The sequence below is a fragment of the Sminthopsis crassicaudata genome, chromosome 2 (assembly GCF_048593235.1).
Source record: "Sminthopsis crassicaudata isolate SCR6 chromosome 2, ASM4859323v1, whole genome shotgun sequence".
NCBI lineage: Eukaryota > Metazoa > Chordata > Mammalia > Dasyuromorphia > Dasyuridae > Sminthopsis > Sminthopsis crassicaudata.
In genome coordinates, this window is record NC_133618.1 from 361,969,715 (window position 1) to 361,996,465 (window position 26,751).

Genomic DNA, 26,751 nt, shown 5'->3' on the forward strand with positions numbered 1-26,751 from the left:
AGTGGCATTCTCCATCCTGTCTGTTTTTTTGTCTCTAGTTTCCTCAGTGGCATTCTCGATTCTGTCTGTTTTTTTGTCTCTAGTTTCCTCAGTGGCATTCTCAATTCTGTCTGTTCTTTTGGCTGTACTGCTAATAATCTGAAGGATTTTCTTTTGCAAGTAAACCCCACCTATTCCGTAGTTTCGAGGGCCACTGGTCTTGGTGCTGGTTTCACTGGTAAGGCATGAGGAGGACCCATAAAGGTGTAGCTGGCTGCCATGATCAAAACTGATATTGTCAACTAGAAGGAAATATGCAAAAACTCTCACTTGGTCAATTAATTTTTTTCAATTGAATTTGTCTGATATCTATAAAAACACTATTATTTTTATTAAAGCTTAACACTAGATGAAGAATTAAGAAAGTTAGCAATCTACTGTATCAAAGTACTAGAGATAATGTAATACTTGTGCAATTTTACTAAAATAACTAAAAACCAGTACAATGCATTTAAAAAATATTCTGACTAAAATAAAATTAGTGCTTTCTTGTGGTTAAAAGCAAGTCAAACTAATACAACAATTTGAGAGAGAAGGAGAGAGGGAGGGAGGGAGGAAGGGAGGGAGGAAGAGAGAGGGAGAAAGAGAGAGAGAATGAGCACTCTTAAATTAGGTCTTGGGAATAATAAAACACCATAGATCTTTATAGTGATTTTTTAAAAAGTTTTGGGAAAAAATTTGAGAAGAGATTCTCAAATAATCGTTTACTGTGTGGACAATTATAACACCCAATAGGGCAAAATTCTATACATGAATATAAAAAAATGAAACCAATCTTTGGTCAGAAATTAATTTTGTGTTCATGCCAATCTATAAAATCATACTCAACTACAGACTATTAAAAGGCATTTGAAATAAATTAAGAGTCAAATTCTGATCACTATAATAGTGAAAGTAGGACTTTCCACAAGGAATAAGGAGAAAAATAAGAATTTCTTCTATCTTCCATTTCTCACGACTATGCTGTCAGTCACAATCAGGGTGACTTTGCTATGGGGTTGTTGTTTTTTTAGAAAAGGGTCTGTACAGGGACAGCTAGATGGCGCAGTGGATAGAAAACCAGTCCTAAAGTCAGGATGACTTGAATTCAAATCTGGTCTCAGACACTGAACACTTCCTAGCTGTGTGACCCTGGGCAAATTACTTAACCCCAATTGCCTCAGGGAAAAAAAAACAAAAACAAAAAAAGTCTGTACCTCTCTCTTTGTCAACAAAAAATGTTTAGAACCTCTCCACTAATACCAAGTTCCCTTCAAAAAATTGTCCCAACGTGGTCACAGGTTACTAGCTGAGGAAAAACGTAAGCATAAGGTTCCCAGTACCTCTTAGATAACAGTAAAACAAAATAGCAATAAATATTTGCATTGTGTCATGATCCTATTTCATAGAGAAAGTGCTTAGCACATATTAACCTAATTTCATTTGACAATGTTTATTAGTTGACTTTCAATAACCATGGGCTGTTATTTTGCCTAAGTACATTATAGGTCTAAAGGGGCTGGTGCAAGAGTCACAGGTATGTGATGCAGATGCACACATACACAGAGAGATAATGCCATTTACAATCTAATGAATAAAACATTTATTAGAAACCACCAACCCTCAATTATTAAGTTGAACAATGGCAAAGCTATGTTTAGACTATTCAAAATTATAACTCGAAAAAACCCAAATTATCCAAGAACTTTGTGTTTTAAGACTGCTGATTCAACAGTTATTGAATTTATATACATTTGTGAATATATTTATCAAAGTGGTGCTATTTTAAATTTTGTAAATTAATTTAATATTTTAAAGTGGCAGACAGCTAAAAATCAATTTACTACTTTGTTTATAATTTTGTAGTGACCTAAAAACAATTTTATTAGTGAAAATACTATTGTTACTTCTTCAGAATGAAGTATTTATAAGTAATTAATGTGAAAATGTGACTGATAGGGGCAGCTAGGTGGCACAGTGGATAGAGCACCAGCCCTGAATTCAGGAGGACCCGGGTTCAAATCTGATCTCAGACACTTAACACTTCCTAGCTGTGTGACCCTGGGAAAGTCACTTAATCCCAGCCTCGGGCAGGGGTGGGGGGTAGGGGGGTGGGGGGAATGTGACTGATAAAAACCATCAAGCAATAATATGTATCAAAATAACCAGAAGTATGAATTTCATTCTCTTATTTCAATTAAGTTATGAAAGCCCACAGTTAGAATTTTTGTTTGTTAGTTTATAGTAATGAACCTTAAGATTTTTTAAAAAAATTTTAGGATTGATATAAACAAGTAAAAGATTTAAATAAAAATCTGTGAGCACCAATTCGTTTTAATGAAACAGTTCTAGGGGAAAATATTTTGGAATTTTATTAACAAAAGATGTATTTCATGAGATTCTGCCCTACCTTTGCGAGGTGAACCTTGAGGAGATGCAGGAGGGCTCGAATGCAAAGATGATGCCATTGATAAAGTGTCTTCTGCTAGTTTCTTACCACTTACTTCTTCAGACATTCCTAAAATTTTCTGTGGTGCACTAGTACCTGAAATAAAAATGAAAGAATGATACATAAATAAAATTTCCTAATTTTTATTTTTGACATTTATCTGAATAACTAAAACCATGACACAGAATGACTATTATACTTAACTGAAATGTGTAAATGACAAAAAAATACTGAATGGTTTGCTAATAGTATACAGAGCTTTTCATCTCTAGGTTTCCAATTAAAATTCAGTCTATGTCAACAGTGCCCAGAACTTCACAACTTTTCCTTTTATGGTAGTCCAAGGAAAGGAAATTTGGTAATCTAAGAGCAATACCCAATCACTTACAAACCACCCCATAGCTCCACAATTTTGTCATTATTCAGTAACCTTAAAAGAGAAAGAATGGATCCCAATAACATGGTTCTAGTTCTTCTCCTCTTTCTTGTCTCTAGAGCAGGTATGTCACAGATATATGTCAATGGCAAAGTGTGGGAAATTGCACTGAAAAATACCTGTAATGTTATATTGTATGAATGAACAAAGGAGAGTAGAGAATTGTCAGTACAACCCTCTGCATGAGCACAAAATTCATACTGAAAGAAAAAATTAAATAGAAAAAAAATTACGGAAAATTAGTAGGTAACTAGCAGAGGGAAAGAATGGAAAGAACATATTCCCTACTCCTAAGAGGGTACAGAAAGGATGTCTAATGCTAGCTTTTCTTATTTAATTTCCATGTGGAAAAGTTCTAGGAATGCAGTGAAGATTCCATTTAGTAGAGCAAGAAATATGATGGGACCAAGATAGGATATCTGTCTTTTGTATTAAACTCTAATGTGATAGTATCACAGGACTTAGAAAAAAGTGAGACCTTGATGATCAAAAGGTCCAGAAAGATTAAGTAACCTAAGGCCACACAAGGTTTGCAAATTCCAAAGTCAAAATTCTTCCTACTATATAACATGGTTCCTCCCTATTAATCTTTTTTTCAAATGTAGGTAGCAGGAAGTGATTAGTATTTCAGGATTAATATAAAAAAAGATCAATTTATTTTGTGCTTCAGTGACATATAAACTTGTCATATGATTTTACTACCTTATTCTGTATGTTCCCCAATAATAAATAAACTACAGATATGAATGTAGTTCATTCTTTAAAAAACATATCTTTTCGAATTTCAATCATATAACTTTATAGGATTTAGAGCTAGAATTTACCACAGGTCATTTAGTCTCTCTGATCTTTCCCTCTAATTTGACAAATGAATAAATTAAGGTCCTGAGAAAAGGGGAAATAATTTTTTTCATCTCATTTGAACTGCTTTTATTAGGATTCAGTGAACAAAGATCTTTGACTCTTAACCAAAGTAGATGAAATGGCAAGCATGTATGAAAGCAAGGTTCCAGGTATGCATCAAGAATTTAATCAATGTCTGAAATGTTAACACCGTAATTTATTTTTCATATTTAGAGTAGGAACAGGTATAATGATAGTAAATCAGTATTGCTTAAACAAATTCAGCTCTTTAATATTTTATTATTTCTAAATTTACAAAGATCTAAATTTCTGAATAAGAATGGTGAATATTTCCAAGATATAGTATGAAGGAAGAAATAAAACTGATCCACATATTATGCCAGAACTGAAATTAAAATTCAGATGTGACATGCAAGTAAACAAAAGCTCCAACTTCTCAGATTTAAGAGATCTCAAAGTATTAACCACATATACTCACCAAAGGCAATGTGATCTTTTGTTGGACCCTTTTTCCTGATGGGGTACAAATTAACAGCAGGAACTTGAAGTACTTGGCTCACTCTGTTTGGCTGATGCAAATGGGCTTTTGTGATTTGACCAACTGATCTCATAGGTACTGGAGACATTTCAGATGATTTTGTTGATCGTCTTTCATTTAAATTCTTGGTCACTGTTATGTATAAATAGGAAGTCATCTTGTACTCTATACTGAAAAATTTATATTCCCACTTAAAACAATAATTTTTAAAAAAAATTTTTAAATTAATTTTATAATTATAACATTTTTTCACAGTAAAACAATAATTACTTTTGAAGAATCTCAAAGTTTAAAATAACCTCAAAGGCCACAAAGTCCAACTTAGAAAAAGAATCCTCTCTACAACAGTTTTTAAGTTAAGAATGAAGAAGCATTAACCACATACCAATACTGTCGTCTAGATTTATGAAAATAATGTGACATGGGGCCCTTTGGTCCAGAATCAGATCTTATTTGCATCTTAAGTTGTCACTTTATTATAAGTAACTTGGATTTTAACTTAAAAACATTATTTCAAAGTATTTCAGGCAATGTTATGAAGTTTATAGTTTGTCTCAAAAGGAGTTTAAAAATATAAAATAAAACAGTTTCATTTTTGCATTTTTTTCTTAAGAACCATTACATACACTAAGTACTTTGTGAAACATTTGCTGTAATATTTCAAAACTGCAATTAAAGTTGAAAAAACATGAAATGTAAAAGTTTCACCATTTTCAATATTATAGTCAGCACATGGAAAATAATCCATCCCTTTAGTAGTTCTGGTCTTTCATTGTGATACAATAGATATAATTCGGTTAATATTAATAAAGATTCAACTTCAGAATAATCCAATCTTCCTTTTTTTTTTTTTTAAACCTTATTTCAAATGCTAAACCAATAGCACCTATGAGTTACTCAATGATGCATAAAATATGGATTGTAAGAATTATGCTGGATGTTAAGTGACAAATTGTTTTCAAAGTCTATATTAATAATAGTAAAAAACTGAAGAAAATTTAAAATCTATCCCCTGAAGAATGTTTTAACAAATTATGGCATATGAATATAATTTTATTCTTCATATGACTTATGATGAATTCAGAGCATGGGAAAACTTGAGACAAAGCAAGAAGCCAGAGTCAAAAAAAGTATGCAAAGTGACTACAATAATTTTAAATGAAAAGAACACTAAAAGATACAAAAATTCAGATTAAATGCAATAACCAATATTGGTTAAAAATACATACAATTTTCTCCTCTCAATAAAAAGACAGTAGAATAAAGGTAAGAACTTTCAAATGGAGACATATGATGATTTTTCCTTTGTTAAAAAGGGTGGCTCCATGGAGTAAGGTAAAGTATGGGGGGGGGGGGGGCGGCGGAGAGAAGGGATAATACTGGGAAGTGATGGTGGTATAAAATCAATAAATTTCAGTTCTTATGTGCCAGGTGGGCACTGGATAGCACAGTGGATAGAATGCTGGGCTTGAAGTCAAGAAGATATTTTCCTGAGTTCAAATCCAGCCTCAAACACTTACTAGCTGTACAATTTTATTTGCCTCAGTTTCCTTATCAGCTGGAGAAGTAAATGGCAAACCCTTTCAGTATCTTTTATAAGAAAAGCCCAAATGGGGTCATGAAGAATTGGACATGACTGAAAATGACTACACAACAACAAATGTATCAAAACTGTATTAAGTGCTGGGAATACAAAGAGAAGAAAAAGAGGGTACAAATTTCCCTCAAGACAAAAACCATCAAGGAATTTTTTTTTTTTTTTTAAAAGAAGAGGAAGATAATTACTACTAGGCATGAATATCAAAAGAGATACAGGGGGAAAAAAAGGGAAATGATCTGTATGTACAAAAATATTTATAGCCACTTTCTTCTCAGAGCAAAACTTGGAAACTGAGGGAATGCCCATTAATTGGGGAATGGCTGAACGAATTGTGGTATGTAATTGTCAAGGAATATTATTGTTTTATGGGAAATGGTGAGCAGGATGCTCTCAGAAAAAAACAAAACAAAACATGGAAAGTACTCTAAGAACTGAAGTGAAATATACTGTATGCAAAGTAACAGCAACATTCTGGGATGATCATCTATAAACTACTCTACTATCCCCAGCACTACAATGAATGATCCATGACTACTATGAAAGATGTATGCTGAAAAATACTCTCCATACTGAGAAGAAACTGACTGTATCTGAATACACAAAATGACTTTTATGGAAATGTTTTGCATGACTTCACATGTGATTTTTTAACTGTGGATGGGGAGAACCTACAACTCAAAAAATTTTAGAACAAATGTAAAAAAATTTGTTTTAAATGTAACTAGGAGAAAATATTAAATAAATCAAAAACAAAATAAAATAATAAACATTTGAAAAAAATAAGAAAGAGAAGGACATTTCTGCTATGCTCTTTGCTCCAGGACTTTTGGAACTTTTTGTTTGTTTGTTTTTTTAAAGTCTGCAAGCTATTGCTGTAGGTTACCAAAAGTAAAACTAATGTAGTAAGCTTATTCCTCAAAACTCTGCATACCTAGTCACATGATGAACTCAATGGCAGATGTTAAGATCTTTAAGAATTACTTTCTTATGTTTTTCAAAAAAAATTATTAAAATCTCTCCTAAACAACAACAACAACAACAACCACCAAAAAAAACCCAAAACAAAAAAACTCAAAATACTAGTTCCTCAAAAGAACTATTGTCTTGGAATGTTATGTTTTATTTGCTGAGGTTAATTCAACTGTTTCTAGATAAAGATTATGGTAAGTATCACTGATGATCTATGAATTAGAAAGGTATAGGCGAGGGAAATTTCCAAAAGAGTTGTCACTGAACCCAAAATGGTTCTCTCTTTTAATTTTAATTTTAGAAAATTTTGATTGTCTATGTTATATTCAGTTTAAATCAAGGTTTTTTTTTTTTTCTTTCTCAATACTACTTGACTTTTGTCATATCCATATTTTATTCTTATCTGTCTTGAGATTTTATTTGTGAGAAAAACAACAAAAGACTAACTGTAACAAAAATGACTTAGCCAGGATCATATAGCTAATGTGTGTCTGAAGCAGTATTTAAAATACAAGTCTTCCTGACTTCAAGTCTAGGGACCTACCACCATTTCCTTTATGTGCTAGATTCTGTTAAATGTAATTCAGTTTGCTCAAACATTGGGAAAAGTTATCTGGAACATTTTTTTTTTTTTTTTTTTTTTTGTTTAGCAGGTACTCTGTACATATTTTTTATGTCTCATTTTCCTTTTTCCTTGGAAGACAACTTCAGCCATGGAACTCACAGTTCATAAGAAACCTCTGCCCTAGGACCTCTCCTTCTAATTAGGGGGAGGAGATGGTTCTTCTCAAAATTTTCTCTTAAGGTAGCTGTCCAGGCCAGTCATCTTTTTATTTCCCATCTAGTATTTCACTACTCTGGAATTCTCCTTCATGCAAAGTACAAGGTGTCCCTTACTTAACTCCTACACCTTTTTATGTTTTCTTTTATGTGCTATATTCCTCCTTAAAATGATATGCTTCAATCTGCATTTTCTCCATAGTTTTAAAAAACATTTTTTTTGTTGTTTTTATTTCTTGTGGTCTTTCCTATTTGTTTTGATTTTTCTTTTTTTTTTTCTTTCACAACATGACTAATATGAAAATATGTTTAAAATTACTATACATGTTTAAAAAAAAGTCATTCAGCAAGTTGTATGGAATAAGAAGAAAATAATGACCTAACAGAGAAAAATAATTTTTTTAATGCTCATTTTTCCCTTTTAACTCTAAAATTTAGTTAATGGCACAAAATCTTTTCAATCACTACCAAGGTCCTTTTAGTACTTTTCAGAGTACTTCAAAAATAAATTATCTTGGTATAGTTTACATGGAATAGTAGTCTTAGAATTCAAATCAGGGGAGTAAAAATTGGTTCTTCTTTTTGTTCTAGTGCTACAGAAACATACGAGGCATGCCCTGCTACTTACAAGTACTATATGCAGGTTCCCATTGCAGAGACATCATCTGGAATTTTTCCTCATTGGTTTCCACATTAAGGTTGGCGAGATACTGCTTCACTTTCCTGGCCATCTGAGCATCCTCATACAACTTCTTGGCATTCAGCAGTGAGCTTCGGCGAGCTCGTTTTTTGTGAGCTCCTCCCTGAACATCCAGCATGTTTGAATTTGTGCTACCCTGACTCAATGACCTATAGAAAGATAACAGATAAAAAAAGTTCTTTTCAATAAATTTTCTAAGTGAGAAATCAGTCTAAATTGCTGGCAAGTTAATTCAATCCCTTCAGTTAATGCTATTGCATGCTGGTACTAATGAGTTAAAGGGTGAAGAACATTAATAAAACAACAAATGTCTTAAAATGGCTGGATTGTCCTGAATTTTGAAAAAAAGTTATATCAAAAATGCGGAATTCAAAAAAATGAGGTAAAAACTAGCTTGAATGACATAATATGATTCTGTGTCTATCCTATGACTTTGGCATAGGTGCTAAAAGGAAGCAGGAAAGGCCATTTCAGCTACCTTCTCCCTAAGTCCAGACTTCTAAATCTAGAAGACACAATTAAACTCTAAAAGATTAGACTGAATCTGCTCCTGCCCTCACTCACCATAGTCATGTATGTAGGGTGAGGTAGAATAAGGGCTGAATTCAAATCCTGATCCAGATACTAGCTGTGCAACTGGGGGCAAAACAATGAACTACTTTCAGCCTCAGTTACCTCATTGGTAAAATAATGACCTCTAAGTACCTTCTAATTCTAAATCTATAATCATCATATATACAGGTTCTATCCCCAACCCCTCCCGCATATGGAAGAATATGGCATGTAAAAAAATCAATGGTCACAATTGTTAATTCAGTAACTAGACCTTACTCTCTCCCTTAAGTCACATATCACACACACACACACACACACACACACACACACACACATATATATATTTACATATGACAATATTCGTCTGGGACCCAATAATGCTAATTAAGGGTTAAATACAAAGAACAATGGTCCCCAGAAGCAGAGGGAGAGCCTTGGCTACAAAAAAATTTCCAATAACATGACCATCCTCCTGCCCCATAACCCATCCTGGAACTGAACCCTGCCCTCTACCTATCTTAACCTATCTTAATTCTTCTGATATTATATGAGGCAGATCAGTCCTAGGATAGAAAAAACAGTAGTAGTAGTAGAAGTGACAACAAAAAGTGGTACAGCCTACTTATTCACTGTAATTCTCCCTTTGTAATTCTTGTCTATAATGCGCCCTACAACAATTTAGGAAGAAAGTTAAATTTCAATGTCTATGAATCTTGTTTTTGCTATTGAAATGCCAATTGTAAAATGGTTAACTTTTGGATTCAATTATTTACTCCAAAAGAATTTGCATGGGCAACAGAATAGTGGCCATACAGAATAAATTTTAGCAACCATCAAAACTTGCATATTTACACTAGTGGAAAAATCAATTATCTCCTGATGATTTCTTTATCCTTAAAAGTTTCATTACACAAAGATAACAGAAAACTCTTTGTGCTAACAAAAAGAAAGTTTCAAATCAAGTCCTTATGTTTGTAAAGACGTTTTAGGAAAATATTTTGATGTGCAAAAGATAGTAACAATGTTGACAAATATACTTTTAATACAATGCTTCAATGGAAGAAATAAGAAATGGATCAAGAATATGAACTATTCATATATAACACAACTGGCAAAAAATTATGGTCAGAACGATGTTCTTGGCACAGGGACAAAATACAATTAACTTTAATCTTTGCAAAAAAAGTCAGAATGGACAAAACACAACATGGGAAAAACATATAAAGGCATGCCAAACATGAGAGATATGTTGAGTCAATGATAAGGGGCCAGTGTGGATAGGGCAACAGAAAGAAAAAAAAAAAAGCTTACCAAAGAACAAGCAGATGCTAGAAACAGGATAGAAAGCTTTCTTAAGATAAAGCTAAGACCTCAGCTTAGAAAAAGCAGAGTGGCATTTTAAGTAGGTCACTTATAAAGTAGATGAATAGGATTTTAAGTGTTATTAGCAACTGTTTAAACTTTACCCTTCTCTCTCATTATTCTCATTCATCTATGGAAGGCCATTACAAAATTTAAAAATCCTTCTGTAAAATGGTAGTGCTAAATGAGTCTCTAAAAACCTAAACTAATCCAAATATCCTTACATGGATTCTTCTCCCTTTCTCCAGAGACATGAACATTTCTATATATGGCTTTATAGGTATACACAGTTTGATATCCTGACATACTCATATACGTACTGCTGAATATATGCTAATTTGCATACCATGACAGCATATGAAGTGTCTATTTCTACAGTATGTATATTCAGATGAAACAGATATGGATAACATATAAGGACAAAATTTATCAATATTTCTGCCTCTTCCATGGACTCATAAGATTTTATAATTGGGAGGAAATTAAAAGAACATTTAGATCAATAATTTTATCTTAAGTGAAAGAAAGGAAGAAAGGAGAGAAAAGAAGGGTAAGGAAAGGGAGGGGAAATAAGACAGTGGAGAAGAGGGGAAAGAAGAGGGCAAAAGAAGGAATCAAGGAGAAGAGGGGAGAATAAAGAAGAGAAAAAATAAAGGAGAGAAAAAGGAGGAAAAAGGAATGAAGAGTAAAAGGGAATTAAAGGAGAGGGGAAAAAAGGAAAGGTAAAAAAGAAGTGAGAAAAAAGGGAATAGGGGAGATAAGGAATATAAGAAAAGAGGGAGAAAAAAGGGGAAGGATAAAAAGAAAGGAGGAAGAGAAGTTAAAACAATGGCCTAGATTAATTACAGCCTCAGGTACTGAAAGAATAAGCAGATATGATAGCCCAGATAGTATCTAAAAGTCCATGGAAAATGGGAGGTACACGATTAAAGAAGAGCAATGACTTTTTTTCTGCGGGAGATGGAGAGGGTATGGGGGAAGAAAGGGAAAGGGAATAGGAAGAGGGGACAGGAGAAAGGAGAAAAATAACAGAGATAGAGATGGGGGGGAAGGAGAGAAGGACGAAGGAAGTAAGAGGGAAAGGAAGGGAAGGAGAAAGAAAAGGAGGAAGGAGAGGGAAGGGAAAGCGAGAGGAGGAAGGATAGTTTGTAGACTATAGGCTAATAAGGTTGACTTTTATTACTGGGGAAAATGTAAAAAGGATCTTTAATAAAATGGATTGTGAACACCCAGAATGGGAAATGGTGATTATAAAGATCCAATATGGCTTCATCAAGAACAAGTAATGCTACACTATTAATCTAATTTTCCTTTTTTGATAGGATCATCAAATCAATAGATGAGAGGGATACTACCACTGATACAATTAATTTCAGTTTTAGTAAAGCTTTTGATAATATATCTCAAATTATTCTTATGGATCAGATGGAACACTATGGACTAAATTAGAATACAATAAGATGTATTCAAAATTGACTGATTCTCCAACACAAGCAATAGCTTTTAATGATTCAATATCAATTAGTGATGTTTAAATCTTTGTACTTGAATCCTCAGTACTTGGCAAATAGTAAGCACGTAATAAATGCTTGCTAGTTGACTGATTAGGAAGAGATCTCTAGTGAAACAGCCTCATATTTTGGCTCTTTGCTGTTTAACATTTTTATCAGTGAGCTGGATAAAATGAAATAAATTCATGAAATGCTCATCAAATTTGTGGATGACACAAAAGTGGGTGTCCAACATATGACAACAGAAACAAAATCCAAAAAGACCCTCATGTGAAAGATTGTTGGGGCAAAACAAAGTAAGATGCAATTCATTACACATAATAGTTATACTTGGATACAAAAAAGTCAATTTCCTAAGTAAAAAAATGGGAGAAGTCAGGCAATAGTTCTGAAAAAGATCTAAGGATCTGTCTGAATGGCAAACTCAATGAGTCAGCAATATGCTCTGGAGGTAGACAGGTTACAAAATGGCTTTTAAGAATAAAGAGCTGAAAGAATTCCACTGTATTCTACCTTCATCAGATCTTACCCAGATACTATGTTAAATTAAGGGAATAACAGTTTAAGGACACCAGTCAGCTAAAAAATGAGCAGAAAAAAATAATCAGGAAAGTGAAGGGCCTTGAGTCCAGATTATTCAATGATCAGCCAAAGGAACAAGACATGTTTTTAATCTGAAGACGACTTAGGAAAGACATTATAATTGCCTACCTAAGGGCTGCTATTAAGAGAAAAATCAGAAACAACAAGTAGAAGTTGCAAAGGGACTATTTTAAGTTTAATGTCCCAAAGTTGCTCTTATATACTAGAGCTATCTGGAAGTAGAATGAAATGCTTTGAGAAGTGGTGGGTTCTCTTTTCTTTGGAGATATTCAAGCAAAGGCCTGAAGCAAATACATTTCATTTGTCAAAGGAGTTTTATGTACAGGTTGTCTAGGTGGCAGATGAAATCCCTTTCAACTCTCCAATTCTGTGATCCTGTGATTTGCTGGCCTTTGTTAAGAGTTTCCTCACCCAATGTTCTACACACTAAAGAAATCATTTACTACAATCCCTTGCTCAAAAAAACAACTATCCATGTAAGAGAATTTTTACAAATGTGGACTTTAAAAATATTTTTACTACATTAACTAACATTTAACTCTATTAAACCAATTATACAAGAAAACTGAATAAATCTTATTGAACTCAAGAGCTTTGGCTATGTCACATGCCAGATTCCTAACTTTTAGTGCTGTGACTCATTACCATATGTCTGAATTAATGAGTCTCCCGTTTCTTATAACTGCAGAAATATTTAATTTAAAATAAATCATTTAAAAGCATGTTAGGATTTGTGAGATGCCTTCAAGACGTGCTTCGGGTTTTTAAGAAACCACTTTCCAAAAGGTTTTCACTCTGATTACTCTTTATTTCTTTAAATAGAAATCTCTGAAATTCATGTACTTTCATTAAGTATGTTATAGTAATATATAGACTTAAAAACCTTCTGAACAAAGATACTCTTAAGATGTAAGAGCCTGACAGAAACTCAAAAGGAAAACAGGAACTCTGTTTCCACCACTTTTGTGTCCTTTAAGGAAAGAGCATTTATCCAAAATGCAGAATTACAAGGTTAATACAATGCATGCTGTTTTATATGCATGCACTAATGAGAAGGATGCAATATGTTAAGGGTTGCATAACTTTTATCTTAAATGCATTCACCTCTACACTTACCCCAAACTCCTCCACCTCTTCTTCCTGTAAGCAAGACCCATAAACATTCAAGCACGTGTTTGAATAGGAAAGCACAGGAGAAAGATCATAGATGAGAGTCAGAGAAACTATCCAGACAGAACAAAGAAGAAATTTTTATCAGGAAAAAAAAAAAAACCTAGTTTCTTAATAGTGAAATGATTTTAATGGAACACAGGGGTGGGAAGATGAGGTGGAATAATGATTTACAACATGTAGAAAACATGAAACACACAGTATTTGACATATAGAAATTTGGGGACCAATACATGTTTTTAAAAAGTTAGGAAAAACAGTATTTGAATATAATAATACTTTAAAAACCTAAATTTTTTGCTCTAAGGTATATCATTTATAATTCATAGCAGGTATAATATTTAGAGACTTGTTACAGGGGTAAAAACTACATAAATAGACTCTAGAATTTCATTTTAAAGTTAAAAATTCTCTTTTTAATGTATTTTGCAATATATTTTTCAAACTTAGGGTTACGGGGGAAAAGAAAGGGAGAGAGACAATAAGCTTGGGCACTTTTTAGGATTATTACCAATTTGTCCCTTTAAGCAATTTTGTAAAATAGGTAGATTATCCTTACTTTACAATTGAGGAAACTGTTGCAGATTATATAGCTAATTAAATGTCCACAGTTTAGATTTAAACTCAAGATATGTCCAATGCAATCAAGTTTTTTAAAGACACAATTTGAAAATTCTGATTGTAAATTAAATAAAAGGGTTTAGGAGATCAAACTTTTGATCTCTTAAATGAGTAAAATCATTTGGACTTTGTACATGTTAACACTCAAAATAGGAAAGGTATAGCTACCAAATAAAGTAATTCCAAAAAGATCACAAATAATTATCCATCAAAGTTTCTTACTTGGTTTTGAAGGACAATGAATACCCTTGACATTCTTTATCTTCTCTCTCCCCACCAACCATTCAGTTAAGTCTGCTTTACTGTCTTACACATAGTAATTTCTGCACTTCTCAAGTCTGTTCCTTGTTGGGCCTATTCCTGAATTGTTTATTTAATTTTTATTTTTTGGTGAAGCAACTGGGATTAAGTGACTTGCCTGGTCACACAGGAAGAGTTAAGTGTCTGAGGTTGGACTTGAATTTAGATCCTCCTGATTTCAGAGCTAATACTCTATCCACTACACCATCTAGCTGTACTGAATTATTCTTTACACACAGAGAAGTCTGTTTTTTAACCACTAGAGAGCCAATCATATCACCTGCTTTAAAAAAAAAAATCCATGGCATATATACAAGCAGAGAGAATGCAGAGCCATGAGACAAAAATCCAAGAAGCCACAAGGATTTGGTGACCCTCCTCAGTGATGTTCTCTTTACAACAATTCTATAAGAGGAAAGGTCAGAATGACAAGTGTATTGATTTTAAAAACAGAAAAGTGCTATCTATGTTTAAAAATTTAAAAAGAGAAAACAAAAGAAAAAAAAATAAACAAGGCTATGCCTGCCTCCAATTTAATTTTGTGGCTTTGGTGCTTTCCGTTCCAATTTGAAATCAGTTATTATGTTCAGGATCTGAATAAGAAATGGAGCCTTGATTAAAAGCCATAAATATACACTAACTAACCTATTTAATAATATAAGCCTTATCAAACAAAATTCAATGGCTCCTTTAAACTTCACATATGCATAAATTATTAATTACAAATGATTAAAATTTTTTAAATCATTTTAAAAAGCACCACTGCAAGGTATTTGAAAAGAGTAAATGTAAATTAGTTGATACTTCTAAAGTCTTTGAAAGTTTTATTTATTATGTTAATAATTCAATCAAATACCTCTTGGTTAAGTAGAGAGTAAAAAATTGCTCAGTATTGATTATGAAATCTGCTGTTCAGCAAATATCCTTAAGTTTCATCAAATATCCTAACGAAGTGACAATAAATACTGAATAATAATACAAAACTTTTAAAAATGCTTACAGGTTTTGAAAATTTTAAATGAAGGCATTGCACATCAGGTTAAAACAAGATAATGTTAGTAAGCTTATCTTTAGAACTAAGAAAAATGATTTTTAAAAAATTATGGCAGTTTATCTGAATTGAAAATTAATGATAATTCTATTTAAAACAAGAACTATACTAAACTTTGTATCTCAGTCTTAATTCACTGAACAAAATGTTTATATTTAATTCTATACCTTTGTCGGAACATTACAGCAGGATCCATGTTAGCAGAAGTCATTCGGACAACTTGACGAATTTCTTTGGCAATCATTCTTAGTTTCTCAAAGTTCACTAAGCCATCTACCTTGGAATCATTTCCTATAAAATGAATGCAGTTTTAGGAAGGCAAAGGGATTTACATATACTCTATAACATTTAAACAAAAGGACAAAAAAGTTCTAAAACACTTAAACCTATTTCTATGCAGTAACTTCTTATTAGGCAAGTATAAAATTTATTCTTCTGGGACCTAAGGCACTAATCAATTTACTTATTTTACAGTTGCTTCACATGCTAGGTTTCAAGAGTTGATGCCTATTATTAATCTCATGAAGAGATCAATTCTCTTGTTGCTTAAGGTAATACTAAAAGATAAGTTAGACATTTGCATTAATTCTTTCAAGCAATCAAGCTCAACATTGCAGTAACAATACAGTAACCAAGGGCATCCTATAAGTATATTTCTTAATCATTTATATAGCTCAGTCCTATACTCTCTGAAGCAACAGCTGAATAGGTTTCTGATCAGAGTTGAATGCTATTTCCAAAGAAGCATCTTTTAATAAAAGAGAATCATTAAGCAGTGGAAAATTTGAGATCAATACCATCAAATCTGATAACAAATTTAGACCAAACTACTAGAATAAAGGAGTAGAGGTAGTGAAACTGAAGTAGAGAGTGAAACTAAATTATATAGGAAATTCAGAATCCCATGGCTTGGCTCCTTGTAAGCACAGTCTCTGGTGGTCTGATTTGTAGAGTAAATTCTGTTCATAGCACTATTCTAGATTTAGTTTCTAAATGATCTAGTTTTAGTATAATTACTAAAACTAGAAAAGTCTATGCTGCAGAAAATTATGATAGCACATTTGATCACTGAGACCACTTAGAGCTATTTTACAAAAGTGAGTCAAGGGAAATAATTCTGAATACTACTTTCACATTTGGAAAATGAAAATTTTACATGACAAAGTAAATGGAAGAAAACCCTAAGTGACATATCTTTTTGTACTTCTTGGACTGGAAGAGACAACAAATTAGTATTTCAGTGAGTTCCAAAGCTAAAAGATTGAGGGTAATTTAAACCCAATTTTAAAATGAAAAAATTGCATGTGCACATATTAAAAATGAACTTTTCTATTACACCAGCATTTATTTCAATTATAGAACACCTTCAGGGTCTTTATATGTGTGGTTTCTCTATATTATTGAACACTGGAAATAGAACTCTCAAAATATTATTTGGTAAACATTGTTTTATTTGATTATTTTTAAGGTTGAGATACCTTCATGCAGAAATGTAATATCCTTCTTGACAATAGGAAAGAGTGGAATAATTGGAGGTTGCATACTTTGATTACTAAGGATATTTCGATACTTTGCCATGTTTCTAGATGGATCAAAAAGATCTTGAAGATCTTGAAAGTGTTTTTCGTATTTGCTTGGCAGTTTCTCCCAAGTACCTCTGAGTCTTGCAACAGGTGCAAGGTTCAAGCCACTGTTAAGGATGAATGAACAATCATTAAAAGTAAACATTTTAATAATAAGTAGTATTTTTAAAAACAGATAAATTTTGATGAGATTTAGCAATAACCAAGATATCTTCCTGTAACAACAATATTTAATACAATACAACTCTATCCTTAACTTAGAAAGAAAAAATGATGATAGGATTGTAAAGATTTAATCACAATGCTAACATTTAATTCAAAATATAATTCTGTATCACTAATATATTTTAGCTAAACTGCAAATGATGATCCACTGTAGGCTGTAGCCTATTATCAATAATGCTTGTGCTTGATAAGTGGAATAAAATACTATTTTATTTCCATATCATGTGAGATACATCAAGAATGTACACTGGTCACATAAGGGTACAGACACCTACATCCTATTCTGATATTCCTCTCAAGTATTAAAGCAAAGAAGGCCTTCAGTACTTTGGATAGACTTTTATCTAGGATTTACAGGGAAAAAAAAAGACCCAAGTATACTCTAATAAAAAAATAAATGGCTTATAATATACCAAAACAAGTCCTAGAGAAAGCAGTATCATGGAAAAGTTTTTAAAATAAAAAAAGTACCTTTCATATTTATGGTCTGAAGAAACAAACAAATAAGGTATAGAAGACTTCATAAAGATAAAATGGTCAATTTTGGTTATATGAAATTGAAAAACTGTACAAAACCAATTTATGTAGAAAGAGAGAAAAGTTGATTAAGAAAAATTTTCACATGAAGTATCTCTGATATAAGTTTGATAGCTAAGACATGTAGATAATTGGTAAAAACAATAAATAAATAAATAAATAAATAAATAAATAAATAAATAAATAAATAAAGCCAAGAGTAATTCTCTAATTGATTTAAATGGTCAAAGTATATGAATAGCTGTCAAAAGAAGAAATACAAACTATCAGCATCCAGAGGGATAAAGTGAGCATATGGTACCATATGGTAAAGTGAGCATAGAAGGAAATGGACTATGAGTTTAGTTATAAGTGATTGTACTGTAGTGGAGTATATTATTGGGAAATGACACCAAAAGTGTCAGTTACCAAATCAATTTGTATTTAATTTATACTTTGTCTATAAAAATATTGTATCACTTCAATACAACACCTTGAGGCTAACAACTATCTCACCTTACTATTTATATCCGAAGTACCTAAAACAGTCCCCTCTCCTCTCTCCCCCTCCTCTTCCCCCTCCCCCTCCTTTCTTTTTCTTTCAAGTAATTCCTTAACCTTTTTGCCTCCAAACATAGAGATCACTTTCTATGCTTCTAAGTTCAGTTTCTCCAATTTGCCCTATGTGTTTAGCAAAGATTATTAACAGATAAGAGTCCTGGACTTGGAAGTAAGAAGACCTGAATTTAAATCCATCCTTGGATACTTAAATACTTATGTGATCCTAGAAAAAGTAATTTCTCACTCACCGTGTCATTAACATACACATCTCATTTCTTTAAAATGTAAATGCTGCATGTGTCTAACATAAATCTATACAAAATACTGTTTAAATATTTCATGTTAATACAAAATTGTATTCACATCTTGCATATTAATATATAATAAATAAATGTATAAATAATAAACTATTGGAGGAAGAGCTGATTAAAATACTTATAAAATATTCCATTATGCTCTAACTTGACAGTAATGTCTATATTTAAATAAGCTAATTATCTGTCACTATAGCTAAGTCCAGCTCTCTAAGAAGACTGTGCACTCCCAAGGGAAAAGAGCATGTTTATACTGCTCCATATGAACTATATTTAATATAACTTAGTATATGCTTTAGAGACACCTAGTGACTGGCTGATCCGATAGGTCTCCAAACTGCAAATAAGCTTTATCATTTGAACACTAATAACAAAATGTAATAAGCCTCAGCTTCCTCATCTATAAAATATGTTGAAAAAGGAAAATGGCAAACTAATCCAATATCTTTGCCAACAAAACCTCAAATAAAATCATGAAGAGTTGGTCCTGACTGAAAATGACTGAACAACAAACAGAAGGGGGAAAAAAAAGGCTTTTGTCTGTACATTAGAGTCATGTCTGAAAATATTTCACCTTCCTCAAGCTAACTGTTCACATCCTTCAGCGTGACCATGGGTAAGGCATTTCATCTTCTTGAATTCAACAGTTTCTTCACTTGTAAAATCAAGAATCAAAGGGGCAACTAGGATACAGTGCTGGGCTTGGAATCAGGAAGACTTATTTTCCTGAGTTCAAATTTGGCCTCAGATACCTCACTGGTCAGAATTTCCTCATCTAGAACTTCCCTATTTCAATAAAATCACAGATAAAATATCCATCACTTTTTAAAGTTGGACATATAACGTTTTTTAAAAGCCTGAAAACAAACATTGCCCAAGATACTCTAGGCTTTACAAAAGCTAGCACTTATATAGCAATTTACACTTGCAAAGCACTTTACATATTATTTGTTCACAACAACTTTGGGAGGTAGGAATTACTACCCTCATTTTAACAGATAAGAAAACTTAAGCTTTCTTAGGTGAAGTGATTTTTCAGGATCACAAAGGTCAAGTATTCCTGACTCCAAGCCCAGGGTACCACCCTCAAAGACACCTAGCTATTCCCACTCCCCAAAAAATGTATTCTTTTCTTAAGTGTCTGCTTTATATTAATAGATTGTATTTTGCATCACTAAAATATTCTCAGGAATACATTTCCTAAGAAAGATAAGGTAGTGACAGAGAATATTCTGGAAGATTTTAAAGCTAGGCAAATGAGGTCAAAACAGATTTTAGAGTAAAAGATGACAAAGAACAATACAAAAGAAAAATTATTCTAGAATCAATGTATATGATGGGCTAGAACAGAAAGGATGGAGGCAGGAAAACCTATAGAAAAAATATTTAAATGACTTAAGTAGGTAATAATGAATGCCTATGATCGGAGAGTGGCAGAAGGAACAGAGAAAAGGAAATAGATGTAGGAAATACAGCAGGGGTAGAACTGACAAGATTTGGTAACCAACTGAATATGAGAAATATAGGATAAGCAAGAATAAAACTCATTAATATGGGAGACTGGATAAGTGATTAAGACTAATTATAGAAACAGTAAAGCCAAATATAGACAGATTTAAAAGAAAATGCAATGAATTTAATTTTAGACATGTTTAGCTTGAAGTACAGATAGAGAAGTGCTGCAGATTATTAGATACATGGATCTGGAGCACAGTCTTGGAGATAGAAATTTGGGGATAATTTTAAAAGGCTTAGAAACTATGGCAGTAAGTAAAATGGTGAAAAATTGATAATTTTTGACATCTGATAATTCATGAATCAATAAACATTCTCAAAATAATTACAAGCTAAAAACAACTATCTGAAAACATTTCCAAAAAATTATTACTAAAAGAAATGTAAATCAAAACAATCCTGAAATTTTACGAATACTCTGGCAGTTTCCTTTGAACAAGTGTAGGAATTTTAAAGCGTAAATTCAGCTTCACTATTAATATTACTCAGAGATGTATATTAACATATAATCTTTTAAAAATTACCTTATTACTGCAAACATGGAATTAAAGTTCTTGCATTCTCGACAGTGAAGAGCAATTTTAATAAAATGTTTAATCATTTTCATTCTTTTGAGCTGATTTGATTCCGTCAAAATTTCTGTTGCAACCCAGAATGTTTCTTGGTTTATAATGGCCTCAAATTCTTTCAAGTGAGTATTCCCAGTTTTGGAGTTTAACTTAAAAAGATCATCGATATATTCAGTAGGTTCAATATTTCGAAATAATTCAAAGTCTCTCATTGACAGCTGGGTTGCTACTTCAATGGTACTAAGTTGCAGTAAGGTTATTTGACTTTCTCTAAGTAATTCTTGAGCATCTTCATCTGAGCATAAGGTTTCTGTTTCCATGTTGTTTTTCAGATAGTATCTTTAAAAAAAGACACATGGGGAAGGGAAGGAAGGAGGAAGGGAGAAAAGTTAAACAAAGCAAATACAGATACAGATATATAAATATATAGATATACATACATAATACATATTTCATCTTGCATATTTAATCATTTCTCAGTCTATTAATATGGTCAGTTTATAATGTTTTCTCCAAAATATCTATTAGAATGCATACTTGCAAATAAAATGGTGAATCAATATTTGAGAAGATCATACAGCTGGTTGATAAGTGATTATTTTTATGTTTGCAATATATGTTTTGTAGAGTTTATATGTCCACTCTCATTTGACCTTAGGTATGCACCAATACTAACAATCTACTGACAAAAATTCAATTAGTTAAAATACTGATGGTCATCAATTAGAGTGGCTATTTTTCCAACCAAAAAACTGAACAGTTCATGAATATTCAATAAATAATTCTCAACAGAAGCCTCACAAGCTAAAAACAGCCATGTGAAAGAATTTTCAAAACACTAATGCTAAAAGAAAGGCAAATCAAAACCACTCTGAAGTTTTACTGCATACTCTTGCAAAAAAAAAAAAAAAGAGGGGGAGGAAAGATAATTAAGATTGTGGGAATCAATACATCCATTTTAGAAAGGAAGTTATATAAATAAAATGACTGAAATATTCATATTGTGACCCAGAGCTTCCATTACTACAAATATAGTATAAGTATAATCCATTGATAAAAAAGAAAGTCCCTTGGTTTTTTTCAGTGATGAGGTAATTCATGTCGATTCCAATAGTCATGTGGTGGAAAAAAGGCATCAACATCCAGAAAGAGGACTATGGGGCCTGAATGTGGATCACAGCATACTATTTTCACTTTTTTTTGTTTGCTTGTTTTTTTTTCTCTCTCTTTTTTTTTGGGGGGGTGCAGCATGATAATTATGGAAATATGTATAGAAGAATTGCATATTTAACATATATTGGATTACTTGCTGTCTAGGAGAGAAGGTGAGGGGAAAGGAGGGAGAAAAATATGTAACGCAAGTTCTTGCAGGGGTGAGTATTGAAAGATATCTTTGCATGTATTTTGAAAATAAAGATTTTTTTTTTAAAGCCCCTATGCACATCAAAGTAAATTATATTAATTGAGAGTCTGATGACTTTGTATAGTTCTACTTCATCAAATCCAATTCACCCTTAAGTCAAGACATTACCCTTGTGATGTTACTGGTCCTCTTCAAATGAAGGATGAATAAGGGTTCTGTGTAACGTCTCTACATAGAGAAAAGAACATCCAGAACAGGTGCCAACTAACATATCCAAGTTGAGCCTTCACGTTTCCCTTTGAACATTAACTTGCTCTAATACTAACAGCGTCCACAATTCTTTAACCAGACAACTACCACAAATTGTATTTTTAAAAGTAAACAAATGCTCATCCTTTTTCAAAAAAAGATCTAAAATTAGGTAGAGAGAATTCAATTTGAGTTTTAGATAAACTCAAAACAATAATTCTCTTTCGCTTCTAATGCAACATTGAAAGCATTATATTTTATTACAAGTGCTTTAACTTTCAAGATCATACCCTCTAATAAGCATACCTATATTTACCTTCCATTTAGTTGAATTCTGTCTGCTAATTTGGAGAACTGATCTGGAAGTCTTCTCTGCTTTATAACACCTTCTGAACTAACAGAAACCTCACAGAGAGAATAGGTCTCTGGGGCTCCTGTCAAACTGAACTCATGTACTGCATGGGAAACAACTTCTTTGGCTGTCGTGTCCTTACTGATGATAATATAACAGCTTTGTTGATCCGCTTTAAAAACTCTTATAACTTGATCCGGAATATCTATATGAATAAAAATATACATATAAATAACCACAATGGAGTTATGGGATAAGCATTTGGAAAGAGAATAACATCTGGTGCTGTAAGAACAAATGTATATTTCACACATAAGAAGCGATTATCTTTGCTTGAAAATGGGCTTTCAATAAAGAGGAGTTTAATATTCCATAAGGTGTCCAAATTTGGGGTAATACTATATATTTTTTCTTCCTTTGTTTTTTTTTTTTTTTTTTTTTTTTTTAAACTGAGGCAATTGGGGTTAAGTGACTTAACCAGGGTCACATTGCTAGGAAGTGTTAAGTGTCTAAGGTCACATTTGAACTCAGGTCCTCCTGACTTCAGGGCTGATGCTCTATCCACTACATCAACTAGTTGTCCCTGAAACACTATGTTTTCAAAAGTGTTATTGGACATGAAACTTAAAATGGCTTTTTGCAATTTCCCTCTTTTGCTTCTGGTTCTACTATTGAGGACCAAGCAAAATAAGTCCAAACCTCTTATGACTGACAGTTCTTTAAATTTTTGAGAACAGCTATCATATTTTACTAAGTCTTTTTGTTAGTGTAAACAACCCCAGAAATCAATCTTCATACAACAAACATGACCTTAAGCCCTTCACCATCTTGGCTGCTTTCCTCTGGACATCATATAACTTATCAATCTAGGTCCTAAAATGTGGTGCCTAGAAATGAGTAAAATGTTCAAATCTGGTGTAACCAGACTTCAACGGGAATATTACCTTTTTTTGTCTCTGATTTTGGGATTCTTTTAATAAAGCCTAATGATGCATTAGCATTTTTGGTTGTCTGTGGATTCCTCCATTATCTACTTTGAATAAAAGGAAAAGTATAGCAAGACACCTGAATAATTTACATGCTCAATCACCACCAATATATCTGTAGGCAAAATTTATGACTTGTGATCTGAAATATATTTTAGATAATAAAATTTCCATTTCTACTTCTGTTGATCTTTACCCAAACACAAAATACTATAATTTTCCCTTATACAATAAGAAAATTACATACAGTGCAACTCTAATAACACCATCCCTTAAACCTATAATGCTTCTTTTGAATAAAGTATGTCCTTCTAGTCCAATTAAAAGTATCTCTCCACAACATCTTGGTGACACTACTGAGGTCAAAATTGCTTCTCTTCATCTCTTTCACCTACACTTTTTCTACATTTTAAGAATGTTATTATGCATGGACTTTATTTCTGGTTTCTTTTCTGTATTCTGTTACATTTCTGTCTCTATTACTATTCTTGCCTCTACACTTTTCTCCCTCCATAATTTACTCCTATGCCATACATATTGATAGAAATAGTTAATATTCTTCCTCATTCAATTTAGAGTCGTTTTGATTAAATTTGTTAAACTCCAGAAAAATGCATTCTCAGTATGTCTTGGAGACACCCTTCTGAACCATACTCCAATTTCACAATTAATAGCTAATGGCCTTAGGCATGCCACATAGCCTCTTCATGCCTTATTTTCTTTATAAAATGGAAATGTTTAATGCTGACTGCTCAAGATTATTATGAAACTCAAATATGAGTCAAAACTCATATAAACATATAAAGTGCTCTGCAAATTATATATAATTATAAAATGCTTTATTATTATTATTATTTTTAAAGTAGACATCATCATATGGAAAAATAAATAGACAAGAATAATTAAGAATGTTAGCACTACTGTCTATCTACCCAGGTTACTTATACCTTCGGAATCTAATACTTAACGTGCAACAAGAAAATTGGATTTACACACATATATTGTATCTAGGTTATACTGTAACACATGTAAAATGTATGGGATTGCCTGTCATCTAGGGGAGGGAGTAGAGGGAAGGAGGAGATAATTTGGAAAAATGAATAAAAGGGATAATGTTATAAAAAAATTACTCATGCATATATACTGTCAAAATTTTTTATAATTATAAAATAAATAAAAATAAAAATTAAAAAAAAGAATAATTAAGAAAATGATGTTAAGGAGGAGGGAGAAAGAAATAGAGGTAATTTGGCTTTCCAGACGTTAAAACATAACAGAAATGAAAGTAAATCTCTCCCTGTTCTGGATTAAAATCAAAAACAGAAATTCCAAATGTAGAATCATACAAAATAAAAAGATACATCTAGAGAGAGAGCTTCAAAGGACCTCAATGGTCATCTGGTCCAACCCCCTCATTTTGCAGTTGAGGAAATCTACTTTATCAAACTGTCTCATGATGTAATATAAACTTATAAAAATCGAGAAAAGAAGAACAGTGATTTACTAGAAGAACTAGCATACTTCTTTTGATTGTTGCTCCAAAATACTTACACTATACTATACTTATTACTTTCTAGGTATTGGAGAGCTGATCTGAGGAATTACAATTTCCTTCCCTTACTAATTTCCAATTCAGGATTATTACAAATGATGTTAATGTAAACATAATTTGAAACATAATCTGAAACTTTTGGATTCAAATCTTTTAAAATTATTATCTTCTAGAAAATTATTATATGCCATATTTGAATGTTTAGTAAAAATGATAATTATAATGCATAAATAACAACTCTTAAAACATAAGAGGCAATTTAGTAACTATAAAGTACAACATAAATATTCCATGCAAAGATCTTGCAATCCAAAACATACTTACAGTAAAAACCAACAGCTACAGGCAGCAAAAACAAAGCAAAATCATTTTATTTTAAATTCCAATCATAAAAAGCAGATTAAATTATTCCAAAATAATAGTTTCTTTTTTAGTTAAAAATTGTTTGGCATGCAGCACAAAAAAGAAATATAATCTCCTGTGATAAACATTAATAAGCTCCACTGATATTACAAGATACTTCCACATATCTGCTCTCTTGTATATCTTACTAAATTATCTAAACTGAATGTTTTAAATAAAACATGGAAAGAACAGCATCAATTTCTAAGTGAAACACTCTGGTAAACTTGCATCATCAGAAAGTTTAATAACAGGATTTCTTCAGTATTCTTTTGGGAAATGTGGTTGCCGAGTTTGGTTTGTTTTTTTTTTTTTTAAACTATGAACATATTTTAACAGAATTCTGCTTTATTTAGAAATTCTTGTGGATTTAAAAAATTTCTACCTGAGGTATGCTTTTGAACCTTTACCTTTGGACAACAACCTCTAATCTCTGTATAAATATTATGCAAATATATTAGTGAGGAAATGTAATATACATATGTATACACACACACGCACATATATATATATATATATATATATATATAAAATACATATACCAATCAGGACGAATAATAACCATGTTCAATAGATTTTATTTACAGATGACTGACAAAACTAATCATTATTTACTTTGAGCAAGTCTATATATCCAAAGATCACCTGCTTTTCCAAAGCAATTCTAGGGAAATTCTATTGCATTTTCATTCATTCATAATCAGGAATCTAATCAAGGAAAAATGCTTTTATCAACAAATGCTGAAAATCCTTCCAATCTATCTTGAACTGGAGAGACTCTAGTCAGGGGCTTGATTTCATGTGGTTTTTGAGGAAAAGTGGAAAAGCTCAACAACTTCCTGGATTCACTTGACTCTGCCCCTGAAATTCCCCGAAAGTTATTTTTCTTTTAAATGTTCTAGTCATTTTATGAATTGTGCTCTGGTACTTACTTCTCTCTGTATCAATTTATACTATTCAGAATATCAACAACTTTATATAAAAGCAGCAAATTAAATACTAACTCATTTGATTTGAATTAAATGCCAATTCCTCAA

General features: G+C 32.1%; 1 protein-coding gene across 13 annotated transcripts in view; it reads right to left on the minus strand.

Annotated features, from left to right (window-relative positions):
* The window catches only part of RAPGEF6 (Rap guanine nucleotide exchange factor 6), a 235,132-nt gene that overhangs the window by 23,372 nt on the left and 185,009 nt on the right, over positions 1-26,751 (minus strand). For 5 of the 13 annotated variants that reach the window (XM_074290952.1, XM_074290950.1, XM_074290944.1 and 2 more), the window contains 10 exons: positions 25,637-25,651; positions 22,739-22,979; positions 20,766-21,149; positions 17,006-17,217; positions 15,695-15,818; positions 13,502-13,525; positions 8,283-8,503; positions 4,246-4,437; positions 2,429-2,563; positions 171-281 (listed from right to left, as the gene is read on the minus strand). In XM_074290952.1, coding sequence (XP_074147053.1) covers positions 171-281; positions 2,429-2,563; positions 4,246-4,437; positions 8,283-8,503; positions 13,502-13,525; positions 15,695-15,818; positions 17,006-17,217; positions 20,766-21,149; positions 22,739-22,979; positions 25,637-25,651 — 1,659 coding nt within the window. The remainder of the gene's footprint in view (positions 1-170; positions 282-2,428; positions 2,564-4,245; positions 4,438-8,282; positions 8,504-13,501; positions 13,526-15,694; positions 15,819-17,005; positions 17,218-20,765; positions 21,150-22,738; positions 22,980-25,636; positions 25,652-26,751) is intronic. The other 8 variants (XM_074290955.1, XM_074290949.1, XM_074290945.1 and 5 more) reach the window with 7 other exon arrangements.